This window comes from Diorhabda carinulata, chromosome 7, assembly GCF_026250575.1.
Source record: "Diorhabda carinulata isolate Delta chromosome 7, icDioCari1.1, whole genome shotgun sequence".
In the NCBI taxonomy this organism is placed as follows: domain Eukaryota; kingdom Metazoa; phylum Arthropoda; class Insecta; order Coleoptera; family Chrysomelidae; genus Diorhabda; species Diorhabda carinulata.
In genome coordinates this window covers 14,907,365-14,926,125 of record NC_079466.1, presented here as the reverse complement: position 1 = coordinate 14,926,125, position 18,761 = coordinate 14,907,365, and the positions used below count along the sequence as shown (strand labels likewise).

The window sequence follows — 18,761 nt, the reverse complement described above, 5'->3', positions numbered from 1 at the left end:
AAAAATTATTGATGTTGAACCTTCAAATGAATGACATATACTGAAAAGACGTACAATAACAGTAGCTTTCCAACGCAGGTTCGGAATATTGGAACGATGTAATATTATACAAGTTACGCCATCTCCTATAAAACCGCACGAATTAAGTCATAGACCCTAAATGTAATTTCAATTTCGTTTCAAAAGCATAAATGAGTATAATAAAATATTAAGTGAGTGGTTACCGTATCTTACCTTCTCAATTTATTTGTTTTACAAGCGTAGCTCTCCGAACATCTCAATATCAACATATTTTCGGAAAAAATTGAAATAAAACTCGTGGAGTTTTCACAAATTTTATTAAAATCTTTCTAACGTCACAATATCCTAGCTATACACAATGATAGAATAAGCAAGAAGAATTTACACACACTCACAAATATCCAAGAAAGTTCTGTCGGTATCACAGCACGAAAGTCCCGTACACTTACGAATGTTTGAGCAACACTGTACACCTTGATGTCATTTTAGTTTGTCAGGAATCCCATACAGCATGCAAGTAGTAAAGTTAGTATTGATTTGCAGAGTTGAGATGCAGTACTTTTAACTGAAATGAAAAGACAATATTTATTAATATGTCGATTTTTTCTCGAAAAATACGAGACAAAAACAACAGTTTATCACATTTTGAAGATAATTTCTCATAAATATGTTTAAATGAATAACCCAGACAATGTGTGAGAGAATTCAGTTAAAAAAATTTCACCTTCACACCTTCTAATATGCAGTTATAATCTCAAAAAATATATTCCGAATCATTTTTTAGGTACAATATATACCCCCTGAGAGAGACTGATAGAAGCAATTCTATTTTATTACGAGGTATTGGTAATACATAATTCAAATTTTTCTCCTTCCTTTTCAGCCGATATTTTTGCTTTTCTTTTTGAATTAAATCCAACTACTAGAACAGACGTAAGTTAGTGATGTAATTGATATCATCTTAATCTAAGAAAAATTATTGATATGCCCAAAACTCACAAATCAAGAGCTGAATCGATGGCTTTGCTATCTTTGTCTTTGACAAACGGCATAATAATCACTTATCTTTGATTACTTTCATCTAATTCTTGCTCATGTTGTGGCTTGACTTCTGATCATGAAGAATCAGTACTTGGTTCACTGAACTTGAACATGAAAGCTAGAACACGCTATAGATAAAATATGATGGATATTATGAAACATATAGAACAAAAAATGAAGAAGATGGTAGAGGAGATCGAGAAATCACGAGAAGAATAAAGATAATACAGAAAAGAGATAGAACAATTGAAGAAAGAAAATTAAAAGCTAACAGAGAACATTAAAAAAAAATAAAGAAAGCATTATAGAAATGAAGAAGAGACTAGATCGCTTGGAATATAATTAAAGGGAAAATCATGTAGACATCCAAGAAATATGAATAGAAATAGAACTAAGAAACAGAATGACCAACCTAGAAAACGAACTGCATGTTAAGATCGCTGTAGAAAACTCGGAGTTAGTAGAGAATACATACCTAGTCAGATTGGCCAATCAAGAGGACAAAAAGAAAGTGATGATAAACAACAGGAAAGTGAGATTTAAAAAGGATGAAAAAGTGTACGTAAAGGATGATCTGTCACTTAAAGACCGGGAAATACAGAAAAAATCAGAACTAGAGTGAAGGAAAAAGAAAGACTGAAGAAGAAAGATGAAAATTCGATATACGAAAATATTCGAAGAATCACGAGAAAGGAGATGGAACATGGAGGATAATAAGCTGAAAAAAAGAGATATAACATATTATTAAAAAAGTAGTTCAATAAAAACAAAATACGGAATTTATTTGGAGAAGCAAAATGATAAGAAACTTAGAATTAAGAGGCTGGATCACAAACAGTTAATGCCAGATTTTGGAGCAACATAAAATTCATGGACACGGATGGAGAAGAAAACAGAAGGAAACCAACGAAAATATAGTAGGCGATGGTGATGGAAGACGTAAGAAAGAGAGAGGAAGCAAGAAATAGGTAACAGTGGAAGTGAATAACTTCCAAACTATGAACCTAAGAAACCTGCGTGTAGCACCTATTGCACCTGTTCGCACAATGAATCCCACTTTATATTTTTTCCTATTGAATCAATATAATTTTTCTTATGTGTTCTAAGATTCTATTTAGATGCTCTTCAATTCATAACAAAACGGAAAACATTTTATTTTATGTAGTTTTCGATACCTTCCGCTATATTATCTAATTTGTATAATGTGAAATTTCAAATAAAGAGCTAAGTTTACTATTCTACTGATTCTACTATTGAGAAAGTTTTCATACGTATTTTTTTGGTCTTATTTTGTTCAATGAACACCACTACCATGATACTATAGTCTTTTTAACTACTTCCACAAATCTTTATTCTACCTTGTTATTTATATTTTCATCGATGTAACCTTCAGCAATTGCAGTTGCTCTCTACACTCCCATCCCAAGTGGTATTGAAAAGTTTTGAATACAAGTCTGGGCTAGTGAAGAGCTCTAAAAGCATTAATTATATTGTAAAAACCATACTAGCAGGGTGTATCAGCCTAGCGAAAAAAAACACAACGACTCCATATATAAAAAAAAAACTTACTGTGGCCTCAATGACGAAATAAACGGATAGCCAAAGAATCAGTCTTACTGGAGAAACACTCCAGGCTTGAGACAACTCGAACTATTCGTAATCATATCAGCTAATAAGTCTGAGGACCTTCTCGCAATGTTCAGAAATGACATTAAATTGATAATTGATCTTCTAATTAGTTACTGCCCCATCAAAAACCTCTTTAGGAAGATAGGAATGTATATCAAGCAAGCTATAAAAATAGCAAAGCAGCAATTTTGAATATGTTCTACCAACTCCATCAACAGGCATAGATAACTCGACAAATCCACTTCACAACTCACCAAAGAACTCACAACTGAAGTAAAGGTTTTGTTTTTAATTGTGATTATGTTTAATAAGATAAAACAGAAGTGATATTATAAGTAGATGAATTAGTTTGAAGTCTATTTGGTTTTCTACTCCCAGTCTAGTACAATTTCTAGTATTTCGTGGCGACGATAGCTTTTTGCAACCTATCTATCTTCTGTCCTCAACTTTTTCCTAAATGATCGAGCGAGGGATGTGATATTTGATACCTCGTCTTATATGATTGATGCTTTTTGTTTCCATATTTAGGATCTTTCAATCCCTATTCAGCTATCTGAGTACCTCTTCATTACTAGTATGTGCAGTCCACGGGATCTGGAGGATTATTCGATAGCATCACATGTCGAACGATGCTATTTTATTCATGATGTCAGCTTTGAACGTCCATGTCTCCATATGTAATAGCGGAGTGCTCACAACCGCGTTTGAACTGTGTGGTTTCTATTAGTGAGAGTTGGGTTCCATTTGGTGAATGCCCAATGTGACATTACAATCCTCGCTTTTATCTCTTCATTGTAAGTTATGTAATTCAGTTCTTTCAGATACCCGAATATTTGAATTGTGATATCAGTTCAATGTTGTGTCCGTGGATTGTTATCTATTGAGCTTTTCTAATATTACTGCCCTATCTTCGAACAGCCTCATGCAACAGCCTAAGTCCAGCAGCATTCGCAAGTTTCCCATGTTTTCTGTGTTCATTGCAATATCTTACGTTGTTTAGAACTTCGCCAATTATCTTTGCACAAATTATTTACATAGATTAAGTTTCCAATAATGTGCGCAATAGAGAGCTCCCCGATTTGCTGCTTGATTCTTGAGAATTTTACTGTTTGTTTTCCTATTTGTCCACAATTAATTGATGCAGGAAGACCATATTATCGATCCGTGATGTAACGAATATGACAGGGCTGGAATATTTTCACTGATATGCAGAATTTAAACATTCCCTCACAAGCACTGATGATAAACTGATAAACAAGTCCCAAGTCATTTCACACGAGTAGATGAGGAAGAAAATGTTCTTTCTAAATGGATCCTGTAATAAACAATAATAAATTGACAGTTTAGAAGGTTATTAGGTAAGTTGTATAGGACTAGGGATGAAACCTAGATGAACTATCACACGCCTTAATCAAAACGACACTCGTTTCAGTGGACTGAACTAGGAAAGATCTTACCGAAAAAAACTAAAATTTCACGATCGGTAGCTTCTGATATATAATATTACTACTACATATAAATTCAACGAAATGAATTTATAATAATTGCTTCCGCATATTCTCAAGATATGATTAACGATTACTTCTAGATCTAAAAAAGCTACAAAGGAATGAGTATCAATTTACTGAAGATGTTATCGTTGGAATAGAAGGAGAATAATGCACAAAAACCGTTAGACTAACTGTATCACTCATGACTTACACAAAATGTAAGATATTTGTTTCACAAAATGGAGGTTTATTAATTGATGTGTTAACTTCACTTCGATGATAATATCGATTCAATTTCAGAAAAAAAAACGAATTCGAACTAATCTTTTGCTGATTGCAGTAAATAAAACTTATTTCATCAAATTTCGGGTACATTTCGTCACAATTCAATTCAATCTTTCGAGAATATTATTGACTGTTTCCGCATTTATCATTTGAGGAAGTCTTTGTCTGAAGTTCATTAAAGCATCTTCCATTTTTATCGGGTAAATTGGATTTAAAATGGAACAATCTGAAATTTACGAATAATTCCGACCACGTTTCGCTGATGATTGTTGGGTTTAACGCGATTTCAAATCTATTTAAGTCTTACAAACGGGAAGAAATCCATGCTCAGTGTTCATTTGTATTTGAATGAAAAAAGTGAGAGCAGGATTATGTGGTAGAATCGTTGAAAATGGCACGTCGTATCTGCGTCAAAAATATAAGGAAGATGAAATTGAAATGGACAAATAGATCTTAGTTACAAATGAATATATAAGGAATTGATTTTGATAGAAGATGGTCTCTTAAAATTTATTTGCAGCAAATATCCTGGTAATCAATAATAAATTTATTCAAATATCTCAAATGAACATGATTTTTTGTTTTTGCGTACCATCAAACTTTTCTACGTAGAGGGACCACTCACCAAGTAGCAGAGCTTCCCTTAGAGGTACATTCTCGCTCTGTACAACGCTTTCTTTGTCGCTTCTATAGAGTATTGGAGCGATAGATGCGACGCATTTAACTCTCATTGAACCTCCTCGAAAATGTTGTTCAGTTAAAATGAAGACCAAACCCAACGTGGATGAAGATAAACCTTTTTGGTGATGCGTGAGAGGGTAGTAAACTAAAGCATCGGGCGACTGAATCTGAAACAAATTTCATACCATAATTATTGTCGTGACATTAATCAGTAGTACAAATAATAACCAATGTCGTAATAGTTTGGGCACAAGATTCAGGAGTTTAAAAATAGTTTGTAATTATACAATACCAAAATGATAATTTTCTCAACATTAGTTAGACAAGTCCTTCTTCTTGTCAGTTGCATTTATACTTCGGTTGAACACATCCCGAATGCTGACATTGATTGTATTCAAAATCCAAATATTTCACGCGAAATGTGAAGGAATATCAATATTGTGAGAAACTTCATTGAGGTGAACTTCTTAATTAATAATATGCTGAAGTAACTGCTATCAAAGCGGTAACTTGGCAATACTGCGCTAGATGTGCATCATCATAGTAAAATATCCAATCACAAAGCAGAAATTGGGTGTGTAACTTCGCAACATTGCCCTGGATCATGAAGTCTATAATCACAAAGAAGAAATTGGGTTTTCAACTTCACAATACTGCCCTGGATCATGAAGTCTATAATCACAAAGCAGAAATTGGGACGGTAACTTCCTAACACTGTGCTGGATGTGCATCATGATAGTGAAATCTATAGTCACAAACTGGAAATTGGGTTTGTAATTTCACAATACTGCCCTGGATCATGAAGTCTATAATCACAAAGCAGAAATTGGGACGGTAACTTCACAATACTGTCCTGGATATACGTCATGGTAGTGAGGTCCATAGTAACTTATAGGATTTTCTGCTATAGCAAATTGATCAAGTCCTAGTAACACGAAGAAAGTCATTGATAAAGTACAAAGACTAGTGTATATACTCTTGAAGTTATGAGAACTTGTTCAACCTGATCACTAGAGACAAGAGATCATATGAGGAGAATAAGCATAGAATTGGCTTCCATCACGATGTTGAACAATAAGAAAGATTGATATCTACCATTTAAGGCAAATACAATCAAATGGAATACTGAAGGTTAAAAATCTACTAAGGAAACTAACACTAGATACTCATTAGTGCTAAGTTGGAACTTCTGGCTAAGGTTTGGTGGCTTTTCTTTTGTATGGTGAAATACAACTACAAGAAAGACTCCAGAAGAAGGAAGAGGCTGAGAGGAAATTATCTAACACATGCTATAAAGACTGATAATTATTTCCTATGAATAAGTCTTTCTGGTGACGATATAATCAAGAAAATAGGCATCAAAAAGAATTTCGCGACGATCTACCACTCAAACTTTTCATGCCAATAACATCAAAGGATATACTAATGGTTAAAAAACAAAAACCAGCACCGGCGCTGGAGTATTTGAAGGTGACACCCGATACTTATTATTGCTAAGCGCCTTTAAGGCACAAATTCTTACCAACGAAAAGTGTGAAGGGAGAAAATCCTAAAAATTTGATTTAAAAATGGTAATGGAACCTAGACACTCAATTAATCAGGCAAGGATAGTTAAGTCTTCTAATTTATGTTCCCGTAGCATTTCCTGGCGTTCTTACAAGGGAGATATCTGTTAAAATTGAGCCAAACAGAGAATAACGAGTGCATAATGTATATGGAAGTTGGGATCACTTGTTTGTAGGCGTTGATATTACAAGCCAACGTGAAATTTTTATTAGCGGAGATGAGGACATCTTCAATCCAACGCCTTACATTGTTAATCATGATATTTGCTTAGACATTCTTAGTAAAAGAAAGTGTCATCTCAAAAATCGCTTATTGAAATGATTAACTAATTAAGGACATTCTGTATACATATTGATTGATTTATATCAAGCAGTGATTGCTTCTGTTTGAACCTTTTCAAAAATTTCACCATTTGCACATCATAGACTTCATAATAACAGTTTTGTTTATTATTATTTATTAAATTTCATTTCATCGCAATCAATAGGAACTGTCTCGAATGGAATATTCTTTGAAATATTCGAACTCTCTATTGTGACTTCTATGGATTGAAAATGGATGACTGGAAGTGGAGATATGAGGATTTCGGAACAGAAAAAAGTGAATTACAGATTCAAATAAAAATAAGTGGTGAGCGATGATAAGTTTGAATGGAATGAAGAGTTGAATATCTCTAAGAAATGCTAGAAACGTGGACAAGACTAGAACATTATGGAAATGCGCAGAATAAGTTTAACTTGACGGCATGAAGTATAAAAACAAAGGATACTGGTAGATGAAAGATTGTAGTTGAATTTTCAAATAGGATAAGAAATTGCAGATCAACAAAAAATTAGAGACAATGGAACATGAACGAATAGATTCCTATAAAACGGAGGAAGCACGAAATTTAAATGAAACAATAATCATTGGAAAAGAAACAAGGAGAATAAAAGAGAACATTATGGCTAAAACAAACAAAGAGGAAGACCAGGAACATTGTGGATTGGGTAGATGAAGGAAATAGGAGGAAAAAAAGATTAAAGCACGTTCTAGGGGCAGGAAATCGTGAGAGAAATAGGTGGAAGAGCCGTATTCCAGAAGGCAGGAGGATAGCACGTGTATTTGTTCAAATTTCTTGTGGATTTAACAACAAAATATGAACAATTATATCCTCCACTGTTTATCAAATATATTTGATCATATTTAGCAGAAAAAAACTCACTTGCTGCTCGTTTATGTACCAATGTAAGATAGAAGCCGGATGACTTTTTCCAGAAGTACAGTTCAAACTTATCTCGTCTCCTATTTGATATTGAAGTTCCACTCCAGTTATGACGGGATCTTCTTCAGGAAGAGCTGTAACAAATAAAAGGAAGTTAAAGATATCTACTCTCCTTTCAGTATTAACTTTAACCTACAATTTTTGTAGTGTTGATAAATGTTCTCTAAAGATACATGTTTTCATAACATAACGAAACAATAACAAAAATTGAAAAACGAACCAAAATGAAAAATGTACTCTCATAAAAAGTTCATTATAATAATTTCATACCCTTTATTCTGAAAGTGTTTTCCATGGATAGTAGAGTTTGTTTGGTACTATAACATGTATCCATTGAACATAACCTGGACATACTTAAATTTTTGATTTTGTTTCAAATTAGTTCAATAAATCAATGCGAATATATAAAATGAACAGAAAATTGGGGTTATAATCAAACTAAATACAATTTTCATCCACATTACTTCTTTGTATAATTATATAGATATACAATTTTATATACCACTGTATACTACTGAATACCACTGTAGATCTATATAAAAGTATATTTTATAAGACTAATAACTATGAGTCTAATAGTAAACAATTCACGCTTTGTTTAATTAACAAATTGTATGTTTACTCAAATTCCTAATCTAAGTTTTAAATTTTATGAAAGTAATTTTGATTTCTATCAACCTAGTCTTCGCGTCGGTTCAACCAAGTTGGTTTTCTATGACCTTCCTACATTCGGAATTTTTTGAAAAAAAAAACAACGCGTTTGATTACGTTGTCCTTATTACTTGCACTTTTGCACTTCTGTCCTTTATTGTTTGTATTGAATAAATATTATATTTGAAATGGATATAAATATTGAGAGTCGAATTTTGTCCCATCCTCTCTTAATAACTATCTAACATATTGGAATTTGCGTAATTTCACGTAGTTTCTCACGTCTTTTTCTATGATTCTCCAACTAAAATTCGCCCTTATTTTCTTCAGCAATCTGTGATTTCCTACGTAATTTAAAACATTTGCGGTATCTTTCTAAGATCCTCTGTTCTTTTTTTGCTCGAATTTTTTTGGTACGTCGCAAATACGTATTGTTTCAAAACTCTATCACCTTAATTGATGAATTATCTTGAAAATATGACCATTTCCACAAATCTCCATCATTTTTACTTAGTTTTTAACCGATAGTTTATCTAGCTTCTTCAACGGTCGTCCTAAGTCTTACAGATTACAACCAGAACTCTTTGCAAAGAAAGGTCGATTCGATTGTTTGTCTAGTGAAATTATGAATATTCAGTGTACTTTTAAATCATTTCAGATGATTGACTTATCAATGCCGAGGTATATAAAGGACAGCTGATACGAATGTATATGATTTTATCGGAGAATCAATCAGGTTTAGTTAACAGAAAGCGTCTTCTCTTATTGTATAAGAATATCAAACCCCATAATGCCAAAGTTACGCGGAAAAAGATTGGAGAACTTAGTGGTATCAACCTCCAGCATTTAGTTCAAACTGAAAACAAATGCAGTAAGACAATTTATTGCACTTGAGCCCAAAGAAGGTTCTCAAAGTGCTTGTTGAGTTTGGACTATACTTTGAATATTAAGACTTTCTCTTATGATTGTGAATCGATTAAAATGAACAGTAGAAACTCATATTATCAATTAGAGACTCTCTATATCACAAATAACTTTTGATTTGGTGCTTCATATTTTTATGAGGAAAAGTTTCGGATGTAGAGAAAGTACTCAATCAGAATAGTTTTACCTTCATGAAACTGCTTTGGTCTCTCAGCTACTTGTGGAAGTAGTCGATTCAAACTTTTGTTGATCTTTAGACGTTTTATGGTCAATTATTTTACTTGAAACATCAATAATTTCATACATATAGAGCGAGTTTTATGTATGCAACACATCTCGGAAACGTCTTGTACGATTTTTATTTGTAATGCGGCTGGTATTATGGAGGTCTCTACATTGTTGTTAGATTTTTCCTTTTTGTGGCAAAATAATGAATAGATCACGCTATATATTTTGTGTTTTCACAAATTATCAATAAATTGCCAGGCTACTTTCTTCGTTCTCTGAGCAAATGGCTGTTTTACATGAGGTGGGTAGCTAGCCTTGCCTTACAACCCTCCTCTTCTATCCGGGCTTGGGACCGGCAGCATGGTCGCTGAGCTACTCAATCCGCCCAACGGCCATACTGGCAATTTATAATAAAAGTGTAGAACAGGTTATGTCTTTTAAATATTTAGGGGTTAACATCACGAGCAATAGGAATTTGAAACAAGAAGTCAAAACGCAAACAACAGCAGCATCTAGGATATCAGGATTCCTTCGAACCGTGATATGGAGGAATAAATTTTTAAGTATCGAAAGCAAAACACGGATATATAAAACTTGTGTCAGACCAGTAATGACATACGCCATAGAAACGAGGGCGGAGACTGCAACTACTAAGCGGATTCTTAAGCAGAGCATACACGGTCAATAATACTGACAGTATCGAAAAATATTGTCAGTAATACTGATCGTGTAATCCGAGGTATTGAAGTACTGAAGAGGGTACTGAAGATTGATGCTTCAATCCATTCATTCCTCAGTTCTGGTCGCCGAGTAGTGGGGATACTGACAGTAATAATGACCGTGTGGCCGGGTTTGCTTCATTCTTCAGTAATGAGGCGGGTTTAGGTTGTGAAAACACGTGCCATCTAATTGATGAAATCTTGGAGTTCGACGTTGGTTTGCTTTTTGTAGAGTTGCCGTTTATTTTCTCTGAAAACGTGAAGCCTGCTTATTTTCTTACGAATTTAAGTTAAATTACGTTATTTAAATTAAGTTAAATTAAGTTTAATTACGATAAATTTATCTTCCTCAGTTATTAAATTGTGCAAAAACTCGTGCATCCAAAGTAAGTACAAGATTATTTTTAAAATACTGTGAATTTAACCCTCTGGGTACCACGGTCCTCATGAAAGTCAAGTACCACAGGGGTCCTTTTTGGACCCCAAATATTTTTTTCCATTTTAAATCTTGGGTTATTGAATAGGAAGTTGAAACTTGGTACTTTCACATGTTTTTGAATGCTAATAATGAATTTTACCTTCAAGTTTACTCATCTTTTAACTTATGCCCAAAAATAAATAAAAGGTGCAACTTGTTTTTTCTTGTATTTTCTGAAGAAACAATATTTTAAAACGGAGTTTACAAAGGTCATACAGCAGAGAAAGTTAAATTCTCGTAAAAGTGTTGGGTCCCAAAAGGACCCCATGGTACTCGGAGGGTTAATAACGAAAATATTAATCATAACTTCATTTACATTTTGTTAAATAATTTGCAGATGGAGGATAATATGGACGAAGATCTTAAATTATTTATTCATACTTTTGAATCCATGCCCGAATTGTGGAGCTCCACAGATCCAAATTACATGAAAAAAAATAAAAGGATGGAAGCCTTAAATAAATTATTGCCTTTGTACAAAAAAATAAAACCTAACGCGGAAATTTCCGATGTCAGGAAAAAAATAAATACATTAAGATCAAATTTTCGAAAAGAACTTAAGAAAATTGAATCTTCGAAAAGGTGAGAATATATACCAACATTTTGATTTTCTTAGTAAAATTTTATTTAGGCATTAGGTATAGTTGTTTTTATAATAATTATATAAAAAAGAAAATATGAAATGAATTTATTATGTTATTAAAGGTCTGGATGTGGTACCGAAGACATTTACACTCCGTCGTCATGGGTATTTTATGCTCTTCAATTTCTTGATAAAATCGAGCAGCCATTCGAAACCCACTCGTCGATTGATGTGGAAAACGAGGAAGAGGAACAGGTATGATTTTGATTGTTTGGTTTTTACCATAAATTTCAGTATTAAATTTTTTGAAATAAAAAATTAACATTTGCAAAAGTATTATGACAAATTATTATGTAAGATTAAAATATGTACAATATTTATCCCTTGTGGATTTTGCGTCGCTTGCATTCCTACTATGTTCTTCACGAAGACTAGCCCCTACATCTATGCTTTCAATTTCGTTTTGTGCACTAAAGTTTAGAGATTCCTTTTTTAAGTAATTATGCAGATAGCAGCATGCTAGTGTAATTTTTGTTGCTTTGTCAGGACCAAGATTTATTGGCTTTTGAAACACACCAAATCTTGATGCGAGAATGCCAAAGGCATTTTCGACTACACATCGAGCTGTGGACAGTCGTTTATTGAAAGTATCTTGCTCCTTTGTACATTTTTTTTGAGGGTATGGTTTCATAAGGTTGCAGTGCAAAGCAAAGGCCTCATCTGCCACAAAAACGTAAGGAAAATAATCCTCTGAACCTGGTAACTTTGTGGGAGGTGGAATATGCAATTGCTTTTTTAGAAACAAATCCCAAAATTTTGTATAAAAGAGGACCCCACCGTCGGAGATCCTACCATTAGCTCCTACATCCACCATTATAAATTCCTTATTTGCATTGACCAATGCCATTAAAACAATGCTAAAGTGTCCTTTATAATTATAATACAGAGAGGAGGTATTAGCCGGTTTTTTTATGGCGATATGCTTTCCATCAAGAGCTCCGAGACAAGTAGGAAAGTGGCAGTTCTTGCTGAATTCTGCTGCAGTTAATAACCATTCCTCTTCTGTTAAGGGAAGCTGTAAAAAAAAAAATATTTTTTAAATAATAATAAGATTGTTATTATTAGTAGTAATAAAAATTTGCTGTAATTAGTTACAAAGAATGTCAATCATTTTTAAAGCATGAAATATGAACATCGAGGAATTTTTTAACTCTTGTTTTATTTTTTAGGCTCAAGAAACTACAAACATAATTCCAGAGGACGATGTTATCACTCAGCCTTCGACTTCAATAAATTACAACAGAAAATCCAAAAAACAAAAAAAATGTAATAAACAATCAGATTTGCTGAATTTAGCGTGTGAGTACCTGACCAAGGAAAAAGAAGGAGATTACAATCTTAACTTAGCGAAAGTTTGGGCTACAAAATTGCAAAATTTGGATGCGTCCCAAAAAATACTTGCCGAAAAGGCCATAAACGACATTTTATTTGAGGCTACAATGGGGAATCTGCATCACAACTCCGTTAAAATCAACGAGCCGCAATCTTCCTGCCTCCATTCATCAAATCCTTCCCAAATACTGAACGGAACCCTTCCTAGTCCAGTCCATGTCCCTTCTACCACCACCACTTCCCCCCAAAAAATTATGATTTTAAACAATAATAACAATTATGATCCAATCGATGATAACGGCATTTCATCAAAAAATAACTTGAAGGACTACTATCATACATTTTCTGAATAAAATAAAATTTTGTAAAGTGTATAAATGCCTATACATACTAATAAAATATTTTACTAATTGAATTTTTTTGTTCAACTTACCTTGATATAATCTCGAAGCACATAGATGAGAGTTTCACATGTTTCAATTATCATTGAACTAATTGCTGCTGGGGAAATCAATGCTGAGAACTTGAGGTCAGCAAAATTTCTTCCTGTCGCCAGGTATCGCAAAGTAACAGCGAGTCGCTCTTTTGGACTGATACTTTGTCTCATATTAGTGTCTTGCTTTTTAATATGAGGTGAAACCATGTCCAATAAAGTTAAAAACGTTGTTTCACTCATTCGAAAATAATTTTTGAAATCTGCAGGATTTTTAACTACTATTTCATTCAATAGGTTTAAATGGGTGTACCTGTCTCTTTCCAACAGCCAATCCTTAACCCATATTCTTCTTTTTTTTCTTTTTTTTACAACAGCAGAAGCTATAACTATTGCCAAACAGGCTCTATCCATGTTAAGTTATCTACTAAAGGATGGAAAGCGGGAACTGACGAATAATATTGACAGTAATAATGACCGTGTGAATTAAACGAACATCAGTAATACTTTCAGTAATAATGATCGTGTAATCACAGAAAATACTGAAGAAGGGCACCTTCAGTACTTTTATCAATACCTACTGTCAGTTTTATTGACCGTGTATGCTCTGCTTTAGAACGACCGAGATGAAGACATTACGCTCAATCACAGGGAAAACACTAAGAGACAGAATAAGGAGTAATGAAATTAGAAGAATGTGTGACGTTCCGGATATAGTGAGATGGGCCAGAACTAGAAGAAGAGCATGGAGAGATCATGTCAATAGAATGAACAACGATCGACTGGCGAAAATCGCAAAGGAAGAGAGACCCAATACAAGTAGACCGCCTGGAAGACCACCAAAGCGCCGGTATGAGAGCTGGTCCTCGCAGTCACAACTTAGGCTGCCTCTTTGAGAACACAAGACATAGTCTTAAAATAAGAAGAAGAAGAAGAAGACAAATTATCAAGAAATTCTGATTATTTTTTATTCAATATTCTCCATACCAAAATGCCAAACAATTCAACGTAGCCAAGTCAAGATTTTTTCAATTTGTAAATAATAAAGAATCCCAAATTAAATCAATAACAAAGTTATTCGCCGAAGCCTAGCTTTTGGACAATGTATTAAAAACCTGCTGGTAGAGTATACCTATAATAACAATGGAGATTTATTTTTATGGGCTGATTAGAATGGATTTGCTAGAATTCACTAGAGCTTCTCACGCACGAGCTATTGGACTTACTAATGGAAGAATGGACGAATTTTTTGACAATCTTGGAAAAATTCACGTTGATAAGTATTTTCCTGCTGCTGCTGTGCGCATTAACGTTGATGAGAGTGGTCTCTTCATAGACCAGAGTAAAATACCAAAAATTATAGTCCGAAAAGGAAAGAAATAAATCAGAGCAATGCCATCAGCCGAAAGAGAATTTGTATGATCCCTGAAGGAATGTTTGTTCTTTTCAAAAATTTCTTTGTATGCATGAAATTTATTATTACGTAAAATTTTCATTCCGGATGTTTGCGAAATATCAAGTTCGCTGGATATTTGTCTAGTACTCAAATGTGGATCATTTTCTACCAGGACACAATTATCTAAAAATTTGTTTTCAGTTGATGCAGTTTCTCTGCGCCCTGTTTTGAACGAATCTTTAACTTAACAAGTTTTGTCAAACTTTTTCACCAATTTACTGACAGTAGATCTTGTTATGGGATTTCGGTTAGGATATAGATTATTAAAGATATTACACGTTTCTTGTTGACTTCTACGCCTATCACCGTATCCTAATATAATTAAAATATCAATTCGTTTTTTTGCAGATAAACGATCCATTGTAACTTTCAACTTCAACAATAATAATTAATTGAAACGTTAATCGATGAAAAATACAATCAACTAACAAGTAGTCGTGGCAAGCATTAAAGTATCAAGACTTGGGTAGATACACACAAGCAGAAACCATGACAATTATCTGTCGAAATAGATAATATCTCAACTAAAAGGTACCTGAAGTGGAAACAAATTAAGGATATAAAAACTTGATCATAAAAGATACAAGCTAGAGTTACAAAGTTAAGAATTATAAACTAGAAGTGGAAAACCATGAATATATTTTAGTAGCAGGAGAAGTTTGAGAAAGTCGGAGTTGACAAACTTATAATGGTAATACTAAATTTTCTAAATATAAAACGGACGAAACCTCAAAATTAGTCTATTTAACAATTTAACAGAAATGATTCAGGTATTTTCGTCAATCGTTTTTGGACTATAAATGATAATTCCTCTCAATTTCGAATGAAATAGAGTCACCGTCCAACATAGATGACTTTTCAGCCAGCGACATAATCCGATTTAATAATCGATCTCTAGTTGGTCAACCAATCTACTGCTACCAATGAATACAAAATCAGAACATCCAGCTTATTAGTTATATAAACGCTTTGAAGTGCTATTTCAAATGATCTAAATATACATTCATTACCGTTGGTTTGTTAACAATCATAATTCATATTAACTAATTAAAAATTTTCATTACGAATAAAATAAATTCATATTTTGTTATGACCGACAAGTGCGATTGGTTAATAACTTCAATGAGAAATTTGAGTTTATTGTGATGAAAGAACAGGAATGTAATGACATTATTATATCACAACAAAGGAACTAATGATCAAGCAATAGATAAATAACGAAAACAAATAAACTATAAAGCTACATAAATGAATGATAGAAAAAAATTACTAGTGCAAGGGCGTACCCAGGATTTCTACGCCTTATTCTTAACAAGACGTAACTTATCTTTCTTTGTCCATTGTTAATAAGACATGATTGGAAACAAAAGTTTAAAGTGGCTGTTGCATCAAAAGTATAGGTATAATTGAAAGAAAAGATACAGTTGAAGGCAAACGGATTGTGTTTGTTATATCGTTTCAATAGTGGAGGTCGCTCAGGTCGTACCCTTGGGATATTGGTGTTAGAAGGGAAACAGTAGTAGTATCAGCACTCTCCAATCATCAGACTTCATTGGATCATAAATCCCTGTTTAAAATCTTCAAATGAAATCTATAGAATTGCCGAATAGTATAACACGAAATAACCGAGATTCAAGCGAAACGTCGAGTTGAAGTGGTGAAATTATAAAGGTTTAGAGTACTTCAAAGTGATTCCAGATGATCGTGCTATCATTGCCGAGATGTATATTGAATATATGAGGTTTTGATAGAGAAATATCCAGGGTTAGATAACCACAAACGGGCTTTCTCATAACAAGACAATGTTAAACCACTTGCCGAATAGTACCACATGAAATAACCGAGATTCAAGCGAAACGTCGAGTTGAAGTGGTGAAATTATAAAGGTTTAGAGTACTGCAAAGTGATTCCAGATGATAGTGCTATCATTGCCGAGATGTATATTGAATATATCAGGTTTTGATAAAGAAATATCCAGGGTTAGATAACCACAAACGGGCTTTCTCAAAACAAGATAATGTTAAACCACTTGCCGAATAGTACCACACGAAATAATGGACATTCAAGCGAAACGTCGAGTTAAAGTTGTGAAATTATAAAGATTTAGAGTAATTCAAAGTGATTCCAGATGATCGTGCTATCATTGCCGAGATGTATATTGAATATATGAGGTTTTGATAGAGAAATATCCAGGGTTAGATAACCACAAACTGGCTTTCTCATAACAAGACAATGTTAAACCACTTGCCGAATAGTACCACACGAAATAACCGAGATTTAAGCGAAACGTCGAGTTGAAGTTGTGAAATTATAAAGGTTTAGAGTACTTCCAAGTGATTTCAGATGATCGTGCTATCATTGCCGGGATGTATATTGAATATATGAGGTTTTGATAGAGAAATATCCAGGGTTAGATAACCACAAACGGGCTTTCTCATAACAAGATAATGTTAAACCACTTGCCGAATAGTACCACACGAAATAACCGAGATTCAAGCGAAACGTCGAGTTGAAGTGGTGAAATCATAAAAGTTTAGTGTACTTCGACGTGATTCCAGATAATCGAGCTATCATTTTCCAAGTATACAGTGAATATAGGAGGCTTCGATGGACAAATATCCAGGTTCAGATAACGAATCTTAAACTACATACTACCAAAGTTACGTGGTATAATATTAGAGGTTTTCTTTTTGTATGATTACTCGATAAATGAAAAACTCCTTAATCAATTCTAGCGCAATCTCATCTGATTGGTAGAAAATGACACTGTTCCCAATTTTAGCACAGTTTTGTTTATATCCTCAGAAGTCTTATATCTCGAATGGTACATCTATATAAAGTTAGGACTCTTGCTATAGTACCGATACATGATTCTACGGTCGCGGTGCGGAAAAAAAACTCTTTCCAATCCATAAATATTACATAATATTCAGTTCTAGGTGATCCGGAGAATTCAAGAATTGAGCTCGGAACTCGGAAGTCCGAAGTTGTGCAATGAGCATCTCCGTATATTGGTAAAAAAGCGTGTAGTGTATAGTGTGTGCCAAAATAATGTTAGTATTTCAAATAACTTTATCAATACAGGCCCTAGTTTTAGAATTATATTCTATTACAGTGAACGGATTTACAATTTTATCTTGAAGCCAGGGATGGTAATGATTATTGAATCAAATCGCATACCTTAAGCTTACAAAAATGTACTCCTGTTATTATTTGATATAATAAACCGATTGGCTGATAGCTACTAATTTATCAATGGATTTCGTGCCAATTTTCGCAAAAATACTATGAAACATCCATCATTTTAAAAAATTAAAACTTGAACTTAAATTTTTTGCTGGGGACAAGAATCACTAGAAGATGACTCACGTGCGGGAGGTCCTGTGACGGTGACTACTCCAGAGAACTAATTTACTGGGAGTAATTGTTTTAGTGCAAGTAACCAGCGTCTAAAAATAATAGAAATTGCAGCACAGACCGACAATTCATTAGAACCAGTGCAAACTTTACTTTCACCTGCACCGGAGAAACTGCTGCACACGATTTTCTGCAACTGTAAAAAAGAATGCAGTGCTAAATGTGGTTGCAAAAAATTCGGACTGTTTTGTTTCCTAGCATGTGCACATTGTCAAGGCCTGTCGTGCTCTAATATCGAATTATCAAAGGATCCATTTGATTCCAACGAGGCGACATGCGATACATCGCTATTAATGCAGTTCACATGCACTCAGGATGAAGATGAGAAAGAACAAGAACCAAAAGAAGAAAAACAAGAAGATCAAGAGGAAGAATTCGAAAGTTACGACTCGGACGAATAAATTTCTCTCCTTTTTTTCAACTTATATCGCTTTTATCTTTTCAATCTCTGCTAATATATATTCTTTTGCCATAGTTTCAAATTAAATAGGATCACAACTGAC

The 18,761-nt window shown here is 33.7% G+C and overlaps 3 protein-coding genes across 4 annotated transcripts in view; 1 reads left to right on the top strand and 2 right to left on the bottom strand.

The window, feature by feature from the left end:
* Positions 1-321: 321 nt before the first annotated feature.
* Positions 322-18,761, bottom strand: part of LOC130896384 (uncharacterized) — a 155,663-nt gene continuing 137,223 nt past the window's right edge. For both annotated transcript variants that reach the window (XM_057804418.1, XM_057804419.1), the window contains exons 5-7: positions 7,918-8,051; positions 5,092-5,314; positions 322-586 (exon numbers count right to left, since the gene is read on the bottom strand). In XM_057804418.1, coding sequence (XP_057660401.1) covers positions 507-586; positions 5,092-5,314; positions 7,918-8,051 — 437 coding nt within the window. In that variant the 3' untranslated portion in view covers positions 322-506. The remainder of the gene's footprint in view (positions 587-5,091; positions 5,315-7,917; positions 8,052-18,761) is intronic.
* On the top strand, positions 10,443-13,362 carry LOC130896383 (uncharacterized). Its single transcript, XM_057804417.1, has 4 exons — positions 10,443-10,885; positions 11,315-11,559; positions 11,683-11,815; positions 12,790-13,362. The coding sequence occupies exons 2-4, from the start codon at positions 11,315-11,317 to the stop codon at positions 13,303-13,305; spliced, it is 894 nt and encodes a 297-aa protein (XP_057660400.1). The 5' UTR covers positions 10,443-10,885; the 3' UTR covers positions 13,306-13,362.
* Positions 11,579-14,001, bottom strand: LOC130896382 (putative nuclease HARBI1). Its single transcript, XM_057804416.1, has 2 exons — positions 13,386-14,001; positions 11,579-12,635 (listed from the first exon to the last, which is right to left on the bottom strand). Exons 1-2 carry the CDS (start codon positions 13,797-13,799, stop codon positions 11,910-11,912), a joined length of 1,140 nt encoding a protein of 379 aa, XP_057660399.1. The 5' UTR covers positions 13,800-14,001; the 3' UTR covers positions 11,579-11,909.

Bases quoted from the DNA above. Each gene is read 5' to 3' on its own strand.
- LOC130896383 (XM_057804417.1), top strand. From the start codon at position 11,315: ATGGAGGATAATATGGACGAAGATCTTAAATTATTTATTCATACTTTT. The intron at 11,560-11,682 runs GTGAGAATATAT...ATGTTATTAAAG, and splicing joins AAAATTGAATCTTCGAAAAG to GTCTGGATGTGGTACCGAAG. The intron at 11,816-12,789 runs GTATGATTTTGA...TTTATTTTTTAG, and splicing joins AAAACGAGGAAGAGGAACAG to GCTCAAGAAACTACAAACAT.
- LOC130896382 (XM_057804416.1), bottom strand. From the start codon at position 13,799: ATGGATAGAGCCTGTTTGGCAATAGTTATAGCTTCTGCTGTTGTAAAA. The intron at 12,636-13,385 runs GTAAGTTGAACA...TTTTTTTTACAG, and splicing joins TGCTTCGAGATTATATCAAG to CTTCCCTTAACAGAAGAGGA.